This window comes from Haliotis rubra, unplaced genomic scaffold (genome assembly GCF_003918875.1).
Source record: "Haliotis rubra isolate DU_JTF1 unplaced genomic scaffold, ASM391887v1 Scf20, whole genome shotgun sequence".
NCBI lineage: Eukaryota > Metazoa > Mollusca > Gastropoda > Lepetellida > Haliotidae > Haliotis > Haliotis rubra.
The window spans coordinates 2,015,186-2,035,935 of record NW_025766003.1 but is presented as its reverse complement, the minus strand read 5'-3'; the positions used below and the strand labels follow the sequence as shown (position 1 = coordinate 2,035,935).

The following is a 20,750-nucleotide window of genomic DNA, read 5'->3' as shown; positions in this document are numbered from 1 at the left end:
TTAGCAAAAGGACTGTTGATCAAAATCACACAGGGACTTTTAAATTTGTTCGGTTTATATATCCGACACCAGAGTTTGAAACACCTTAGTCATTTAACTACGCTACATATTATCACACCACAACATAACTTTAATAAAATGATATCCGTGTGTCAAGAATGCATGTTGGACATAACCGTGTATTTTTCCCCAGAAGCTCAACACGATGTAGTAGTATTAACTGGACTGAGAAAAGAAAACAGAAGGTGGCTGCAGTCCTAACCCCAGAATTGACATCGCCTGTGGTGTCCGACGAAGAGGACTGTAATCTTGTCCACTCTGTTGGATTTACATGGGAAAACGAGAAGCTGCTACACTATAAGACTTTACTGGACGATTGTAGGACAAAAGAACTTGTGGACAAAAGCCCCCTAGGACAAAAAACCCTTAGGACAAAAACCCATAAGGACAAAACCTCCAAATAAGGACCTCTGGACAAAACCCCCAAATATGTTTTAACTACTGAGTGATTGAAACGAAGTTATTTTTGCTGTGCAACTGCTGTCCATATGGCGCTTAAATAAAATGTGTGGCTTGCTTACATATACTAGCCACACAAACAGCAAACAGCTTCATTTTTAAACTTCCACTGCGAACGAAATACAATTACATGGAAAGATAAATGTTTTAAAATACTTTATCGAACAAAAATCCAGAAAACACCAGAGCACCTGACATATGCAAATGAGCAACAACACAAGAGGGGTTTCGCAAGCAAGTTCTCAGGGCAGTAGCGAGTGCGTCCACTTTGTGCACTGATGTAGGCCTACACCTTTGCCTCACTGTGGTCAACGTCGTTGAAAGTCCTGGGGAAGATCATTTCATACCCAGGGGCTACTTACACGAAGCAACCTTTACAAAGGTTAACCTGAACTCCCATTCTTTAACCTTGCACTAAGGTTACCATCACCTTTGTGAAAGGAGGCCCAGGGAAGGATTTGGCGCACTTCCTGCAGTGTTGATGGAGGATTCAGATCAGGCTGTAAGCGTCTCCCCATTCCTTCCCAGACAATCAGGGGATCTTGGAGGCAGGGAACGTGCTGGGTAGGAAACGTGACTCCACGGTGAACGGAACTCTTTGCTACTCACGTGCTTCCGATAGCAAGTGTATGCTGCACTGGACACATCGACGTCGGCCTTCTGCACTTATGGATTTGGCGTTGGGCTCGTTATATCGGACTGATGCCGTAGACGCTTTGACGTCATCGAATTGCACGTCTAGTGCCAGGTACGGGCTGTTAAGGCTTTGACTGGAACCTGTGTTGTAGGTGCGTGGTCTGGATCGATCTGTCCTGACGTGGAGTCTGATGGAACGTCACTATGGGCATGGTCTATAACGGGATAGTTTTGCTGAAAGCGTCTCCATTGGTGCCAAATGATGTTTCTATGGTCGTTGAATCGACGAGGCACCAGACTGAACCATACCTATAGCTCTCCATCTGTCACTTTTCACGAAGCGTGGCATGTCGAACCTCTTCCAGAACGATGAACTGAGACGTGCTTATCGAGCCTGTTAATATGAACACTGCTGGCCATTTTTCTCGAATATTTCATGCTTCTTACAAATATCTCGCAATTCGATTGGTTATATAAATCATAACTCAAAGAGAAGAGATCCCAGTGGAACAAATGAAATTCTACCAAAGACTTTATAAAGCACCAGACAATGAAGAAAGTGATGAATATCTAAGTTCTTACAAACACCAAAATAAAACAAGCAGCTCTTTGATGAACTAGAAGAAACAATAAAAGTTGACGAAAATGTTTAAAACAGTAAAAACTATAAAAAAAAATAGCACATGTCCAGGTATTGATTGCTTCCCTATTGATTTTAAAAAAAGAAAAGACCTAGGAATCTGGGTCGACGGATAAAAGGAGCATTTCATATCAATAGATTAACGCGAGCACTGAGCAGGGGTATGGTAGCATGTATTCCTATACACAACAAAGACGCACTCTGAATCGACTGACGGCCACTTCTCTACTTAACTCTATTATTAAAGATCACATGTACTCTAGGGAGGTACAAATACATAAATAATTTATTGGCATCGTCAAAAATGAAACCCGGTCATTAAAATTACTCATTTCGACCTTTAATTAACTTAAATCGGCCTTTTTAACAACAGTGCACAATTCTCTCCCGCGAACGAAATTTAAACCAATCAGAGGGGCGCGTCTCCGTGACATAATGTGAGGTAAACATATGAGGGGCGCTTTAGAATTCATGTACATTTCCGGGGGTCAATGATCTTGTTTACAGGCTTGTCTAAACCTGAAATCGTGACAATTATTTGTGAAAAAATGAAAGCTGTATGTTTTCACAATATACTGTTATTTAATCTTGTCCCCTGCTTAGCCCAGCATCCGAGTTACAACTTATTTTCATAGACGATTCTGTCAAATCGCTTGTTGTCACTAGGCCTTATTTGTGCGAGCCAGACGCTAGTGATAGTTAAAAGGATGATCAGCCTCGCTCATCACTGTTACAGGAAGAAGATCGACTAGTATCTACATACTGGTGAGTGGACGTTAACCACGTGAATGTAGCAAGACATTTATCGCCCAGTATTGTCATTTCGATCCCCAATTCCGTGGAAGAAATCTTATGTTACAAGTTGTGATTAAGTATGTATATAGCTAAAAGAATAAACTAACTCTTAATACAATTGTTCATGGAGACTAGACATGTTTCATTCATTCATTCATTCCTTTTACGAAGTTTTATGGGTCATTACAAAAGTTGGAAGAAGGGGATAACCGGAAACGGACACACTCCGTGTTCTTGACGTCATGAAGTTTGTCGTTACTGCCAGGTTGAAATTGGAATATTATCTTTCGCTTCATAAATGTAGTCCTTCAAAGAATGAACACAAAATACTCTATTTCGCGAGGATTATGTTAAATATATCACTTTTTACAGAATTGCCTCACCAGTGTGGAGGCATAAAGTTGGCATCATTAAATGACACCTTTCCGTCCGGAGAGTAAAGATTGTCGTCTGTTCCACGTAACATGGCTGCCACCCTCCCGAAGCCGCTGTCTGACATCAGGTAGATATCGCACGTGGAAAGAATCTGCTGGTCCAGAAGAGCTTTTCCAAATCCATCACAAGCTTTTCCACCAGTGTCCATGTCAACGTGAACTAGAGGACCATCAATATCCACAATGACCTTCGGAAACATACGCCGCGATTCTTCCCGTACCTGCTCTGAATTTGTGGCCACAAACATCCGATAGGTGGCGCTGTTGTTGTACTGTCTCAAAAAATCAAAAATCTTATCTATGTAGACCTTGTGTTCTGTTATTGATTGATGAAGACGAATATGAGCACACACAAGCTTCCTACCGTTAGCTCTGACAGAAGTTTGGAAATTATCGAATTGCTCTTGATATTTGGGTTTCAATTTAAACAACCGGCGAAGTACGATGTTATATATATCCACAGCTGTTTTATTTTGGGCCCATTTCAGATCACGAAACCGAGGAAGTTTCATCAGATATTTCACAAATTCTTGGTTGACAGTAAAAAGTATTACATCTTGGGTAAACCTTTGCTCTAGTTCTATGGTATGTATATTCTCCCGGAGATTCCAAGCTACCCTGTCCAGCACCTTGTACGGGAGGACGGTCAGATCAGTCAGCGACCCTGGTGGTATCATCCACTTATCGTCGTTCTCGTCCAGAATGTTTGTGACATCACATGGTATGGTCAAGATGACCCCAAACTGTCGCCCCATTAGTTGAGAGATGAGGTACGCTGCTAAGATTCCCTCCTGGCGGTCACCGAGACCTCCACAAAGTTGCTGACTGCAGTCATAAATGAAATACTTCTTATCGTATTTAGGTTTAAGGAAGTCCTTCTCGGATGTGAATGGTACTCGCGAGGGACCATAGAAATATTTGAACTTGGGCTCCGTCGTAATGCCATGTTTACGCACTGGATGAATGTTATGCCTCTTCAGAAATACATATTCACCTGTCATGAGAGTCACCGCAGCCAACACGAGCTTGATCAGGGTCTTCTTTCTGTATAAAATGGTTCGTAACATATTTTCATTTGGGAAGCTTCAGACTGTGCCACCTGTGAAAAGAACAAAACAATTGTTTGGCTGTTAACATTACGTTTAGACTAAAGGTTTGTTCGTAAGCTTGTAAATGGAAATAGTTTTGGGGATTTTCTCTTATCTCAAAGAAGGAATGCGTGATTCAAGTCACATCATGGAGTGTCAGCGTAATGTGGGATGAGTGAGTGAGTTTAGTTTTACGCCGCTTTTAGCAATATTCCAGCAATATCACGGCGGGGGGACACCAGAAATGGGCTTCACACATTGTATCCATGGGGGGAATCAAACCCGGATCTTCGGCGGGACGAGCGAAGGCTTTAACCACTAGGATACCCCACCGCCCCCTCATGTGGGAGGAGAGCCCATTTGATGCAGGTCTCAAACGCTTACCGCTCTGGCGAAACCTTCGAGCACGAGTGTGTTGCTGTCAAAAGTACACACATACCTGAGGGGAATCGAGATTCGAACCCACTATATATGGTTTCGGGTGGCCAAGGTGAGGTGAGGTGAAATTGGGTTTAACGTCGTGCTTGAGAATATTTCGCTCATATGACGACGTGCATGCGTGTGTATGTGTATGTGCGGCTGCTTGTACTAGCCCAGACTTAAGCTGGTTTTATAGTGCTAGCCCACTGAGATACCATGCCGCAGTGAAGCATGAATACCCCACTCAGACACATTATACTGACTCCGAGCCGACCAGTCCTTGTTGTACCCATTAATGCCGAGCGCCAGGCAGGGACCAACAAGTACCATATTTTAACGTCTTTTGGTATGACGCGGTCGGGGATCGAACCGGCGACCTTCCGCTCTCCGGGCTGACGCTCTAACCACTACACCACGGAGGCGGTCAGGTGGCCCAGGGAGGACGCAACACTGCAAAGCGAACTGCGTGGCCGTTTGAAGACTGGGACCCCTGCATCCACATTTCATTAGAGATAACAGTGAGTGAATGTCGTTTAATGTTGACACATAACCTGCTCACACAGGTAACCATGAATTCATTATGCTAATCAACTCACGCGGTGTGTGTTTTATGGAATTCTTGACGGGACATTGTCGCATTGTTGCGTTGTCTGTTCGCGAAAATGGCACTTCTAGGATTCCATAGTTTATGCTATCAAAGTCCTGTTCTAAACCGTATTGAAATGAGGGCATGCAGATAACACCCGATCAGTTTGATCGGTCCTAAAATTAGTTCTATTTTCTATGCCAACTGCTGGGGAGAACCTAGCCCGGTCTAACGTGGTGATAGGTATATATTGTCCCTTGATTTTTTTAACCTAGTAATAGATATATTATGGCATTGTATTTACCTAGTTATAGATATATTATGTCCCTTGTATTTACCCAGTAATAGATAAATTATGTCCTTGTATTTACCTAGTTATAGATATATTATGTCCCTTGTATTTACCTAGTAATAGATATATTATGTCCCTTGTATTTACCCAGTAATAGATATATTATGTCCCTTGTATTACCTAGTAATAGATATATTATGTCCTTGTATTTACCTAGTTATAGATATATTATGTCCTTGTATTTACCTAGTAAAAGATACATTATGTCCTTGTATTTACCCAGTAATAGATATATTATGTCCTTGTATTTACCTAGTAATATATATATCATGTCCTTGTATTTACCTAGTAATAGATATATTATGTCCCTTGTATTTATCCAGTAATAGATATATTATGTCCCTTGTATTTACCTAGTAATAGATATATTATGTCCTTGTATTTACCTAGTTATAGATATATTATGTCCTTGTATTTACCTAGTAATAGATACATTATGTCCTTGTATTTACCCAGTAATAGATATATTATGTCCGTGTATTTACCTAGTAATATATATATCATGTCCTTGTATTTACCTAGTAATAGATATATTATGTCCCTTGTATTTACCTAGTAATAGATATATTATGTCCCTTGTATTTACCTAGTAATAGATATACTATGTCCTTGTATTTACCTAGTTATAGATATATTATGTCCTTGTATTTACCCAATTATAGATATATTATGTCCTTGTATTTACCCAGTAATAGATATATTATGTCCTTGTATTTACCTAGTAATAGATATATTATGTCCTTGTATTTACCTAGTTATAGATATATTATGTCCTTGTATTTACCTAGTAATAGATACATTATGTCCTTGTATCTACCCAGTAATAGATATATTATGTCCTTGTATTTACCTAGTAATATATATATCATGTCCTTGTATTTACCTAGTAATAGATATATTATGTCCTTGTATTTACCTAGTTATAGAAACATTTTGTGCCTTGTTGTTACCTAGTAATAAATATATTATGTCCCTTATATTGACCAATAGAGATATTGGGTCCGTTGTATATTACCAAGTAATAAGTATATTATATTGCTTGTAAGTTACCAAGTAATAAGTATAATATATTTCTTGTATTTACCTAGTAATAGATATATTATGTCCTTGTATTTACCTAGTTATAGATATATTATGTCCTTGTATTTACCTAGTAATAGATACATTATGTCCTTGTATTTACCCAGTAATAGATATATTATGTCCTTGTATTTACCTAGTAATATATATATCATGTCCTTGTATTTACCTAGTAATAGATATATTATGTCCTTGTATTTACCTAGTAATAGATATATTATGTCCCTTGTATTTACCTAGTAATAGATATATTATGTCCTTATATTTACCTAGTAATAGATATATTATGTCCTTGTATTTACCTAGTTATAGTAACATTTTGTGCCTTGTTTTTACCTAGTAATAAATATATTATGTCCCTTATATTGACCAATAGAGCTATTGGGTCCGTTGTATATTACCAAGTAATAAGTATATTATATTTCTTGTATTTACCAAGTAATAGATATATTATGCCTTTGTATATTACCAAGTAATAAGTATATAATGTTCCTCGTATTTACCTAGTAATAGATATATTATGTCCTTGTATTTACCTAGAAATAGATATATTATGTCCCTTGTAATTACCTAGTTATAGATATATTATGTCCCTTGTATTTACCTAGTAATAGATATATTATGTCCCTTGTATTTACCTAGTAATAGATATATTATGTCCCTTGTATTTACCTAGTAATAGATATATTATGTCCCTTGTATTTACCTAGTAATATATATATCATGTCCTTGTATTTACCTAGTAATAGATATATTATGTCCTTGTATTTACCTAGTAATAGATATATTATGTCCCTTGTATTTACCTAGTAATAGATATATTATGTCCTTATATTTACCTAGTAATAGATATATTATGTCCTTGTATTTACCTAGTTATAGTAACATTTTGTGCCTTGTTTTTACCTAGTAATAAATATATTATGTCCCTTATATTGACCAATAGAGCTATTGGGTCCGTTGTATATTACCAAGTAATAAGTATATTATATTTCTTGTATTTACCAAGTAATAGATATATTATGCCTTTGTATATTACCAAGTAATAAGTATATAATGTTCCTCGTATTTACCTAGTAATAGATATATTATGTCCTTGTATTTACCTAGAAATAGATATATTATGTCCCTTGTAATTACCTAGTTATAGATATATTATGTCCCTTGTATTTACCTAGTAATAGATATATTATGTCCCTTGTATTTACCTAGTAATAGATATATTATGTCCCTTGTATTTACCTAGTAATAGATATATTATGTCCCTTGTATTTACCTAGTAATAGATATATTATGTCCCTTGTATTTACCTAGTAATAGATACTAGTATATTATGTCCCTTGTATTTACCTAGTAATAGATATATTATATCCTTGTATTTACCCAGTTATAGATATATTATGTCCCTTGTATTAACCTAGTAATAGATATATTATGTCCCTTGTATTTACCTAGTAACAGATATATTATGTCCTTGTATTTACCTATTAATAGATATATTATATCCTTGTATTTACCTAGTAATAGATATATTATGTCCTTGTATTTACCTAGTAGTATTTACCTAGCAATAGATATAGTATGTCCTTGTATATATAATAATAATAATAATAATAATAATAATAATAATAATAATAATAATAATAATAATAATAGCATGCTTGTAATGCGCTGTTTTCCATGTACAACATGCTCAAAGCGCAAAATATATACCTAGTAATAGATATATTATGTCCCTTGCACTCGTGTCCCAGTGTCTTTTGAACATGGTAACCGCTAAATATATTTTAAACCTTGTTGAACAGTTATCAGTTAGCGAGACGAAAGGAGAACGTAGTGGTAATATCCTATTGCATCCGTTAAAAGTAAAGCCACTGAAAATTTAAAACATAGTCTGACCCCTTTTCTCATCACCCTTTTCTCGAAAGTAGCCAAATCTCGAACCTATTCTCGAATCCAGAATAACCATGTGAATGCATACAGAATTGACAGCTTATCTCGAATTCAAGACTAAAACTACACATCGCTATCTCGAACCTTGGACTCGGTTTCAACTACTCAATTCTGTATCTTTTCCTCAAAGTTGGCATTCATTCGCCGCATTAACAGTTTTCAGAAGCGCAAATATGCATTTCATGTAAACTCATGTGAAATCAGGCATGAAGTCAAATAAAGTTGTAACATTGTCCAACCCAGTTTCATCCACAGAAGTTATAGACATTGAATGAAAACTAACATAACTTCCGAGGTTGTGTACAGCATTGTGACGCTAGTAGGCTCGCGAAAAACGTAAATCTACATCATTCCATGATATATGGCAACAGTAATATAAGATAATCAAGTGGCTATGAACGTTTAGCAGTATACCGTATTCCCGCTAATAAGGCCGGGTGTAAAGCAGCAGCTTAAGAAATATACGTTGGGACTCTAATAAGTACTGGGTCTGGAAGTCCGTTGAAGAAAATTTAGCGCCCGGGGCGCTTATTAGAGGAAATACGGTAGTTTTACACATAGTATGTTGTATGTGGTTTCAATCTGGATCACCAAAGCGGGAAAATAACACAAAAAGATATACAGAAGCCATACTAAAAGAAAAGTAAGCATAGTTGTGACCCGTCCGGTAATTAAGGAAAGGTATGAGCAAACAAAATGTATTCTATCGGAGGTCTCATTTGTCCCTAAGTCCAAGAATATATGTGGTTAAATGTTCATTCGACCCGTGAAGATCCGGGTTAGAATTGGACCTTGCAGGCTTGATTTACAGACAGCCATCATGCAGTGATATATGGGTGATCGTGGCCTTAACAAACAACCACACATACCCGTCCCTATAGCTCACCCTACACGCATGGTATTTGTGTAGTCAAAACTGAACACCCTGCCTATGTGTTTAATGTGTGTAAATAATGTAAATCTACTTCTTTTAATTCTATATTTACTTTGTTAAAATTTCTGGAAATAACAATTTTTACACTATTTGCTAACTTCCGTCTGGGTGTTCTGACAAATGACTGTATGCACTGCCTCAATTACCGACCCCCCACCCAGTGACCTTGAGCAACCTGTATAGCTGAACTATACCCGTATCTGTACCCCGAGCAAAGGGATGTAACTCCTCCTAACTTTGAAAGTATACCTATTATTAATACAATAAATAGTAAAAATATAAAAACTATGTTTATTCATACTCGCTCTAATTTACATACATTACAACAATCTAAGACCTCTCTTCATCGGATTTAACAAGCACTGCTGATTGTAAATATTAAACTTTCCTTTTACGACCCTATAAATCAATCGACATACAGTTATTTCTAGCGGTAAAAAGGCACACTCACGACAGAGTATCGAGTATGGGCTGCCCAGTACTCTGATAACGTCATATTACCTTCCCACAGATACTGACGGAGCTCACTGTTCTCATAAGGATAGTACTTTCTCGGATAACAGAAATCTTGAATGCTAAAGAAATACAATCATGACAACACCACTTGCAAATGCGGAAACTATTTGTGTTACCTTTTTCAGTGCTGCGGACAATTCACCACCTCTTCAATACTGAGCTGTTATCGATAAGAGACAGGACATCAGTCACTCTGAAACAATGTGTGCCACCACCACACTGCAACATCTGCATTTAAGCCACAGCGGAGAGGGAACATATGTCCTTTCCGGTTGACTGTCCATTTAACCCTATATACCTGATACATGTCATTGTGAAGCTATGGGAAACAGCGTTCGTAAACTATCATTCGTTATCTGTCCGTATCGCGCATTAAACACACTGAACAGTGAGTTGAAGGTTGTTGTGTAGGGTTTCCGTGTGAACACTTACATTAACCCTCACTGTTCTAAGTATCCGGTAAACCAAGGACCCAGCCCTTATCAAACAGGTAATTCATGCACCCAACAGGGTGAGGTCGGATGATGGTGAAAGTTTTTCGTCGGAGACAGGGGTATACTACGGAAGCGTCCTAGTGCCACAGTCTGAATTTTTTTATCACCTAATTAGGACTTATTATCTCCTAATTAGGTGATACTATCTCCTAATTAGGTGATACTATCTCCTAATTAGGAGTTACTATCTCCTAATTAGGACTTAGCTATCTCCTAATTAGGACTTAGCTATCTCCTAATTAGGAGATACTATCTCCTAATTAGGAGTTACTATCTCCTAATTAGGACTTAGCTATCTCCTAATTAGGAGATAGTATCACCTAATTAGGAGATAGTATCTCCTAATTAGGACATAGTAAGTCCTAATTAGGAGATAAAAAAATTCAGACTGTGGCACTAGGACGCTTCCGTAGTATACTGCTCAACGCAAATTGCATCTTGGGTGATATAGTTTGAATATAGCTGATAGCAAAGTAAAAACACTTATGCTCACTGCGCATGACATCTGAAATCGGCGGCGCGCAACGAGTATCACCGCTTTAATAATCCTCATCGACCCAGTCTCAAGACTCCTTGGGGAGTACCTAAAACTCGCCGCCTGTTCTTGGGAGGGACCAACGTATATAAATAGCACTGTCTATCAATATTTATAGAGTGTGTGGCGCGACCTGTACGTGAACTAAACGAAGCTGAAGCTTTCTATGAACTTGAAGATTTTAACATCAGAATGAACAGGAAAAGTTTATAGTTAGACAACAGACAGACTATCACGTCATAATATGTTGCCCAGCTGGGCCCCGTTCCTCAAAGCGATCGTAGCGCTACGACTGTCGTAAGTCTATGTTAGAGTATGGGAGTTACGATCATCGTAGCGCTACGATCGCTTTGAGGAACGGGGCCCTGAAGACAAACGCAGGTCTGTTGACATCAGGTGCAAGTGTTGATGTGAATGCACACCCGTCCCAGATATTAGATCTTTCCAAGGTAGATCTCACAACGAGGGAGCTTTAACCAAACACGAAGTTTTTACTCCAGCCTTCCCAATATGTTTTGTTACAACCCTTCGAACAATGGGAAGGTTCTGAGTGAATACCCACAAGCAATGCAAGCAGGAGCCTGGCCTCCTGTACTGGAACGTCTCAGCTGAGTTACCTGTCGATGTCGGCTTATTTACACTGTAATCAGTCACGTTTGAGTAAACGTCCGATATCCAAGGGACACACTCTATATGTTCTCTGTGTAACTCTATTTAACTCATATGAATAGATATATAGTATGACCAGAAATTATTGAGAATTTTAGGAATATGTTGTTTAATTGGATTTCTAGTATAAACAACCTTGACCAGCTATCAAGTGCTTGGTTTCATTCAAGAGATACAACTCCGTTGATCCTTTTTCATTAGTTTGTGAAGAGTTATCCCCCTTTGTTTACTTGCTAGCAGACGACATTTTCAGTGATCCCCAGTATGGATGATTTAGAGAAGAAGAAGTTGATTTTAGAGTATTATAACAAATACATCAGATCAGCTAAAGTGATTTCAAGTAGAACAGGCATCCCTTTGTCCACTGTTTATCGTGTTTTGAAAAATATTGCAAATGGATATGGCATTGAGCACCAGGGAGGCGCAGGTAGGCCCAGACAATTGAATGTCGGTGACAGGAGGCGGCTTGGTATTCTTGTTTCTAAAAACAAACGAAGGAGTTTAGAAAACTTAAGGCTGGATATGATTGATAGAGGAACTGTGGCTGTCTGTAAGGAGACAATTAGAACTGAGCTGCATGCAATGGGTGTGCAGAAAAGTCGAGGAATCCCATCACCGATCATGAAACCTGAACAAAAGGAGCTAAGGTTGAACTGGTGCTTACAGCATAGAAATTTTAACTGGGACAATATGATTTTCTCAGATGAAAGTTCTGTGTGGCTGTTTCCTAATACACTGAAATTCTGGACCAAACAAACTGAAAAACCTTTGTATCAGCGCCCAAAGTACAGTCCGAAATTTAAAGTGTAGGGTGGCATATCTGTGTTAGGGACAACACCTCTCAGTGTATATGAAGGGAATATGAACAGTGAGCGGTACACAGATATTCTCGAGGGACATTTACTTCCATCTGCTCACGTGTTCTATGGAAATATTTTATTTACCAGCAGGACGTTCGACCTAAAACATCGTTCAAAGCTTTCACAGGCCTGGTTTCGGACCCAAAATATGACATTATTAGAACGGCCAAGCTATAGCCCTGACCTAAATCCAATAGAAAATGTTTGGGGACTTTGAAGGAAAGTGTCAATAAGAAAAATCTAACAAATATTGCTGAAATGAAAGAAGAGGTGGTCCGATATTGGGACAGCATGGACCACGATTTTCTAACTTCTTTGATCAGTAGTATGCCCCGCCGCATTGAAGCCTGCATTGCTGACCATGGTACGTGACTTGACAAAATAGTAACTGTTCACCTGTCTTTGAATCTGGAGTTATGTTCTGCTAATATTCACATTTAATACGTGAGTAATGAGTGAAAAAACAACAACATACAATCTTTAAATTCTCAATAATTTATTACAATTTTATTCGTTCATGAACTGATAAATAGGATTCCCAGAAATTATTGAGAAAGTTGTTTCGGCAAATATCTAATACATGTATATAAGCTATTGAAGTTTTACTTAAATGAATAGGTTGAGATATGATTCTCTTGCAGTCTAAGTGTCTTTTCAGTACTTTGTGACATATCCTTGCCCTGCAATACACGACTGAATGCGCCCAGTCTAAGTAAACTTAGGCTCAATATTATTCGTTACACTAATAGCAGTGTAACGAATAATACTGAGCTTAAGTTTACTTAGACTGGAATGCGCCATGGTACACTATCGATCAAAGTTTGTAGGAAATCGTGTGACAGCGTATCCCAATATTCGACCACTTCCTGCTTCATATCCTTAATATCTCTAAGTCCTGTTTGGTCTGTTCTGTCCTTCATTAGTCCCCACACATTCTCAACAGGGTTAAGATCTGGGTTGTAGCTGGGCAAGTCTAAAACTTGAACATTTTCGTCCAACATCCATTGTGTAGGCCGCATGTGGAAAATCCAATTCATATAGTGCCCTTGAAGGAGGTGACCAACATATCGTTCCTTCGTCAGATTTGCAGTGAAATAAACAACGGCGTCACTCCACGTGATTATATCCCACCACCCAACATGTGAAATTTCGGGCTATGTTTTGGACGTTGGTAAGTAGGTTTCACGGTATCTTTTGTCCAATTTTTGTACAGTTTGGAAAAAGCCATACATAACTTTCATCAGAAAAGAAAATATTGTTCCAATCTTGATTTTCGTGAGCCCACACCAGTTTAAACGTCTTTCTATTTGTGCATCTTTCATCAATGGTGAGGGATTTCCGCGCTTTTTCACCCAGTTAAGTCTTTGTAATTCTTGTCTAAGGGTTTCATTACATACCTGATGACTTCCTTTATTAATCATCTCATTTCTGATATTCTCAACTCTTTTCAAGTTTCCCCTACTCACAATCTGACCAAGTCGCCGTCCATTGTACAGAACTTCCTTGGCCTCCCTGCCCCTGTCTTGTGCTCAATCCCAACTCCTGAATATTCTTCACAGTTCTGTATATTGTAGACAGAGGAATGTCATGTCTACCAGCTAACCTATTTACATTAGTCACACCCCTTTCAAAATCATCTGGAACTAGCTCTCTTTTCTCTTCTGCTGTCAAATCTGCCATGTCAACATTGGAAGCCGTCTGCTACACCAGGGGAGATAACTCCGTTTAAGGTTCATTCTTAAGCCTACAAGAGGTGCCTCCCATATTAAGTACTTTACCACATAATATAATAAATAGAATATTTTGTTAATGTTGTCAAATAACATGTATATTTCAATGAGTGGTCTGACAAAGTTGATATGTTCACGTGAACATATCAACTTTGTCAGACCACTTGATGAAATATACATGTTATTTGACAACATTAACAAAATATTCTATTTATTATATTTTGATCATTGTTTATAAATGATGAAGACATCGAGACATTCTCTTTAATCAGAAAGTAGTTTTCAGGCAAAAGTGATATTCTACTCAGTGAAAACACCAATTCTATTTTCACTATTATTTACAGTATTTCACCCTTAAGAATATAATAAAAAACCTATTCTAAAATTCTATTATCAGTAATAGGAAACAAAGAATTTCTCAAAAATTTCTGGGAAAACTGTATATTTGATAATTGGATAAGGGAAGCCACATTTTCCAAAAGTGCAATGGCATTTTGTAACTCTGTAATTGTGTACAATTGAAAAAAAAGCTGAAAAGTTTTGCACTTATCTTTATTTGTTATGATATATACACATGTGCATACAGACACCACCAAAGTTTGGTACATTCAAACATATGTACAGTACATGAATTCGAACATGCACGCATGAACACACATATAGAATTTGTGGTACTTTCACACATACATTTATACATTTACGACTTTGTGGTACATTTACACATAAATACATGTACATGCATTATCAAGGATGAATTTGTGGTACATTCACACATACACAGGTGCATTAATGAGGATGAATTTGTGTTACACACACACACAAACACACATTAAGTAGGATGAATTTGTGGTACATTTACACATAAATATACGCATTAACAGGAATGAATTTGTGGTACATTCACACACACATAAATGCATGCATGCATGCATGAACACACGCACGCACGCAGACATCTGAACAAGTGTGGACAAACCTGAAACCATTGATACACATACCACTTATGCCTTGAAATGATCATGACATCACAGGTTTTGATTTTATCATTTACTAAATGTTGTTGTCATGTATTATACAATTATACAATATATTATAAATTATTACCTGGTAATGGTCACCAAAATGTCATATTCTACACGATCCTTGGTTCCTTGTTTAAGACAGGGTATATATTTTGTCTGTAGTTTATGTCTCTGAAAAGAGCATCCAATAATATTTCTTATATCCACAAAACATTTTTTCAGAGTATTCAAGAAGTCCAGTATTTTTCAGCAATTTCAGGAACAGAATATTTTATTGAAAGATCACAATGGCCAGTCCCTTAGAAAGGAAAAACAAACTCTTCTTTGTATATAAATGATTTCACTTTTATTCATACAAAATATCAGATAACTTACAAAGTCTCAAGTATTATATAATTATGGAATAATTGAAGAAACCTTTCACAATCATTTTATATAAACAGCAGTGTTGTACTGTTCCAAAGAAATTGTCCCGTAGAACTTTTTCCGAACTTAATGATGACTGGCAAATATTCATGTCCCTTGTACCTTAAAGACATACACAACACTACCTGTCAGAAAGATGGTATAACGGATTAACAAGGTCCTGACTAACATGGTGTCACTGTATTTCCATGTCATATGAGAGCATCCTGAAAAGCAACTGACAAACCGCTCAATAACGCTGTGCTATATATAATATATATCCATGAAATAGAGCAACAGAATCAACAAGGCTCCTATTCATTTCAACAATGAGTATTTATGTATGAGGTATCATACATTTTGTCTACATACATGCAACATCATCATCATCATCTATAAAGAAGGTCACAGACCATTACGACAATGAAAATATACTGAGGGAAACAAATAAGGGAACACCACTTCATGGCAGTGTTCCTTTATTTATTTTCAGATTTCCCCCCACAGCAATATTCAAAGCTGGAGATAAAAACTAGAAAATATTAAAGAACACTTGAATTTTCCTGTGTTTCTTTATTTGTTTCTCTCAGTATATCTGATGTGCAGTATTGTAAGTGATGAACCTCTGCTTGGGAAACTGCATGGTGGTGTTGTTGGTTCCGATGGTACACCACCAGGGTAACAGTAAACTCCGTGTAAGGAGTGTTAATGCAAACACTGCCGAATTTGTTTGTCCTTTGGCAGTGAAATCATGTCACTTTCTGTTCCATGTTCTTTTCAAGTTTCACAGAGGCATCGCATGATGATTGTTTGATACAGTTAGAATGGCAACAGTTGCATTCATGTGTATCAAATGATGCTAAAATCAACAACAGGCACATGTATCAGGCATCAGGAACGTATCAAAAATATGCCAGAGAAACATCAGACATCATGCAACCATCACACACACAGACATCAAATTGGCATCAGACAGATATCTATCACACATTATCAAACAGACTTGAGACAGATATCAGACATATTGCATCTTGGACTCCAGCTTCTTCTGCATGTCTTCTGCCTGTAGTTGTTCGAGGGTGAGGAGGGACAGGCCCAGCTGGTCCTCCTGGAAGTCACAGAAAGTCAAGGTCAACCATTGCAGTTTGGATAAAACGGCAGTTACAAATCACACTTATTACAAAAGCAGAATGAATAGGAAATCTACAAAGCAAGTGACTTATAGATCCCATGAAATACTTCGTATATACCCTTCACGTTCTTGTCCTTACCCTGGAAGTTCTTGCAAACATGGTGAATGGTGGAGCCACCAACTGATGGTCTATGCCAATCCTGGTGAATGGTGGAGCCACCAACTGATGGTCTATACCAATCCTGGTGAATAGTGGAGCCACCAACTCATGGTCTATACCAATCCTGGCGAGTTGTGGAGCCACCAACTGATGGTCTATACCAATCCTGGTGAGTTGTGGAGCCACCAACTGATGGTCTATACCAATCCTGGTGGGTTGTGGAGCCACCAACTGATGGTCTATACCAATCCTGGTGAATGGTGGAGCCACCAGCTGATGGTCTATACCAATCCTGATGAATGTTTGAGGCACCAACTGATGGTCTATACCAAATCGGGTGCATGTTTGAGGCACCAACTGATGGTCTATACCAATCCTGATGAATGTTTGAGGCACCAACTGATGGTCTATACCAAACCTTATGTATGTTGGAGGCACCAACTGATGGTCTATACCAATCCTGGTGAGTGGTGGAGCCACCAACTCATGGTCTACACCAATCCTGGTGAGTTGTGGAGCCACCAACTGATGGTCTACACCAATCCTGGTGAGTTGTGGAGCCACCAACTGATGGTCTATACCAATCCTGGTGAATGTTTGAGGCACCAACTGATGGTCTATACCAAACCTGATGAGTTGTGGAGCCACCAACTGATGGTCTATACCAATCCTGATGAATGTTTGAGGCACCAATTGATGGTCTATACCAATCCTGGTGGGTTGTGGAGCCACCAACTGATGGTCTATACCAAACCTGATGGGTTGTGGAGCCACCAACTGATGGTCTATACCAATCCTGGGGAGTGGTGGAGCCACCAACTGATGGTCTATATTTAATCTTCTTAAAAGGTGGGGCGGTGGGGTAGCCTAGTGGTTAAAGCGTTGGCTCGTCACGCCGAAGACCCGGTTTCGAATCCCCACATGGGTACAATGTGTGAAGCCCATTTCTGGTGTCCCCCGCCGTGATGTTGCTGGAATATTGCTAAAAGCAGCGTAAAACCAAACTCAGTCAGTCAGTCAGTCTTAAAAGGTGATGCATGTGCGTACCCTGCTGAATGGCTGAGCCATCATCCGTAGAAACTTCTTGGACACCTGGACAGCCTCATCAATGGAGAGGTTACAGAAGTGGTCATTCAGGTGTTCCTGGATCCATCGAGGTAGCTTCCCACGCTTGTCTGCTCTTGCAAATCTCTGTCAAGGAGGAGCAATAGCAGTTTATACTCAGCAACCAAATGTTTACAGTGATGAATTGTGTATAATTGTGCAAAGGGCAAATGTAAGTTGAATACATTTCGAAACAAGTTTTACGATGAATTTTATTTGACCAGGTTGAGTGCAGGAATCTATTTCTCACACACCAACACCATGTCAACAAAGATGGCACATGGATCCATTTGCTCACAATATACGATTAGTAAAGGTTTACGACCTATTCAAATCTTGAATCCCCATAAGGATGAAGGGATTGATGCTCATGCTGTTGATCACTGGATTGTCTGGTCCAGACTCGATTATTTACAGACCGCAGCCATATAGCTGGAATATTGCTGAATGCGGCGTAAAACTAAACTCACTCATAAGGATGAAGGATTTGTATCAAAGAACAATTTTTTTTAGTCATTGTCTAAAGCAGTACTTAGCAATATTTCACTTCTGTAAATAATCAAATCTGGGCCACACAATCCAGTGACAATATGATGACATGTATCAAGCAAGTCAGTGACCACCTGATCCCGTCTCTCACAACAAGTATGAGTTATTGAAGGCAACATTTCTAACTCAGATGTTCATAGGTTCCTATGAACATAGTATCAGGGTACACATGGTACACATGGTACACAATAAACACAGGTAGTACTGTGAACCTGAAGCAGGACAAACTACTAGTATATACACTACACATTAGAATTGTACAAAATACACACTTTTTTAGAAAAGAGTGAAAATGTGAAAATGTTATTTTTGGTATAAAACCTTCTTAGTCAAGTAGAGATTCTTGTATTTTGGGGTTGAGTCCCGTCTGAGATTCGAACCCACAGTCTCAGAGTCAGGCACCTAATTGCCAACATACAAAGTCAGTGATCAATCCGCACAGCCATTGTGGGTCCCACAAATCTAGAGTTGCGGTTGGGTAGCCTAGTGGCTAAAGCGTCTGCTTGTCACGCTCAAGCCCCAGGTTCGATTCCCCACAAAGGTACAATGTCACTTATGTGTGAAGCCCATTTCTGGTGTACCCATCCATGATATTGCTGGAATATTGCTAAAAGCAATATAAAACCATACTCACTCACTCCACAAAACTAGAAGCCTAACAACAATCTATATCACATATTTTCTGATATGGCCTATTGACATGGCTACAGTGCCAAAACTATGAAAACACAATGCCATTTTAACAAGTGGTTAAGTGTAACATATTATATTTATGATTACACTTTCTCGACAAAGCACCAAAATCTGTATTATATTGTGAAAGTGTAATCCAAATATAACTGTTACATTTCACCACGATCAAGAATCATCCCAATGGAAACATCCCTAAAAGACACGGGGATGCAGAATAATGTAGGATGTTGTGTTGCATACCTTGTCTGCAAGAACCATGATGCCATAGTCAGTTTTCCCTCGCAGAGCTCTCCCCATGCACTGGGCTGCATGCCGCATAGCGTCAAATGTCAGGAAGTCGTTCTCACGTATCTGGTACTGGTCTCGCAGATACTCGAGACGGGCCTGTATCAGTATCATATGTATCATCTGTCAGCTTAAAACACTTTAAATAACATGAAACAAGCATTGAAATTCAAGGAGACATTTGTCAACATTTTTAAAATTGCGAAACACTTCCTGAAACATTTGATTGTGACAGTGTGAACCGTGGTGAACTAAAGACAGTATTATAACATTTTTTACAATGACCTTCACACATTTTCAACAGGAAATCAAAATATTAATGGCCGGTCACAGTCTCCATAAAACAATACACGTCAGCTAGCTGGTTGTACATGTGGTACGTAAACTATCACATCACAAACTTTGACCTTGTATACTCTTATCCTCACAACTAAATGGAATATCATTTTGATGAATTTATTGCACTTGTTATGAGTGGAATAGTCAGGACCAATATGAGATGAACATTTGCATTTTAGTTTGTGTGCAATCAGCCTATTTACAATGTAGAGACATCAAATTTGTTTTAGTTGATAAATTAAAGTGCACTGTTTTGAATAATATTCCAGTTTTATCCCGGTAGGTCAGCTTAATGTGGGATGAATTCCTGAAGTGATGGATGTGGATGGCAGTCTGTGTGTTTCCGTCATCTCCTTAACGACAAGCTAAGGAAACTATACTTTTTCATTGATTTGATAATATGTTTGATTTTAAACTGAAAATATCTTATGCTAGCATTATTAAATATATAATGCATTCTATATTGGCACTTAGTCATCAGTGAAAGAATACTACTACATTGTTATATTTTTTAAGATACAATTTGATTTAAAACTTAAAAAAATTAAACTTACATATTTGGCCAAAAACACAAATGCTGATGGTTTTCTAGAATGATATCTTTGAAAATCAATAAATGTGCATATTTCAGCAGAAATGTACAATTCACACACGGTGGGGGATCTGTGGTTTAACTTATTTCTTCACCAATCTTTCCTGAACCAGTGTATGTTTCACATGAAAATTATCCAGCCACAGATTACTTCTTACTCTTGCTGGAATGAGTGATTGTTAAATAGATGTATTTATATTTTACAAAAACATCTTTCCATTTTCAGTC

General features: G+C 38.1%; 2 protein-coding genes across 3 annotated transcripts in view; both read right to left on the bottom strand.

Annotated features, from left to right (window-relative positions):
* Positions 1 to 661: 661 nt before the first annotated feature.
* On the bottom strand, positions 662 to 11,145 carry LOC124275578. Of its 2 annotated transcripts, none has more exons than XM_046711170.1 (2): positions 10,941 to 11,145; positions 662 to 4,123 (listed from the first exon to the last, which is right to left on the bottom strand). In XM_046711170.1, the coding sequence occupies exon 2, from the start codon at positions 4,089 to 4,091 to the stop codon at positions 2,970 to 2,972; it is 1,122 nt and encodes a 373-aa protein (XP_046567126.1). In that variant the 5' UTR covers positions 4,092 to 4,123; positions 10,941 to 11,145; the 3' UTR covers positions 662 to 2,969. The 2 variants fall into 2 exon arrangements, with proteins under 2 accessions (XP_046567126.1, XP_046567125.1); XM_046711169.1 differs by lacking the exon at positions 10,941 to 11,145 and adding an exon at positions 10,070 to 10,503.
* A 3,631-nt stretch (positions 11,146 to 14,776) lies between these two features.
* Positions 14,777 to 20,750, bottom strand: part of LOC124275576 (general transcription and DNA repair factor IIH helicase subunit XPD-like) — a 38,064-nt gene continuing 32,090 nt past the window's right edge. Inside the window, 3 exon segments of the mRNA XM_046711166.1 lie at positions 14,777 to 16,776; positions 18,008 to 18,151; positions 19,547 to 19,690. Coding sequence (XP_046567122.1) covers positions 16,684 to 16,776; positions 18,008 to 18,151; positions 19,547 to 19,690 — 381 coding nt within the window. The 3' untranslated portion in view covers positions 14,777 to 16,683.

What these genes read in the sequence shown, in the direction of transcription:
- LOC124275578 (XM_046711170.1), bottom strand. Translation starts at nt 4,091, where the DNA reads ATGTTACGAACCATTTTATACAGAAAGAAGACCCTGATCAAGCTCGTG.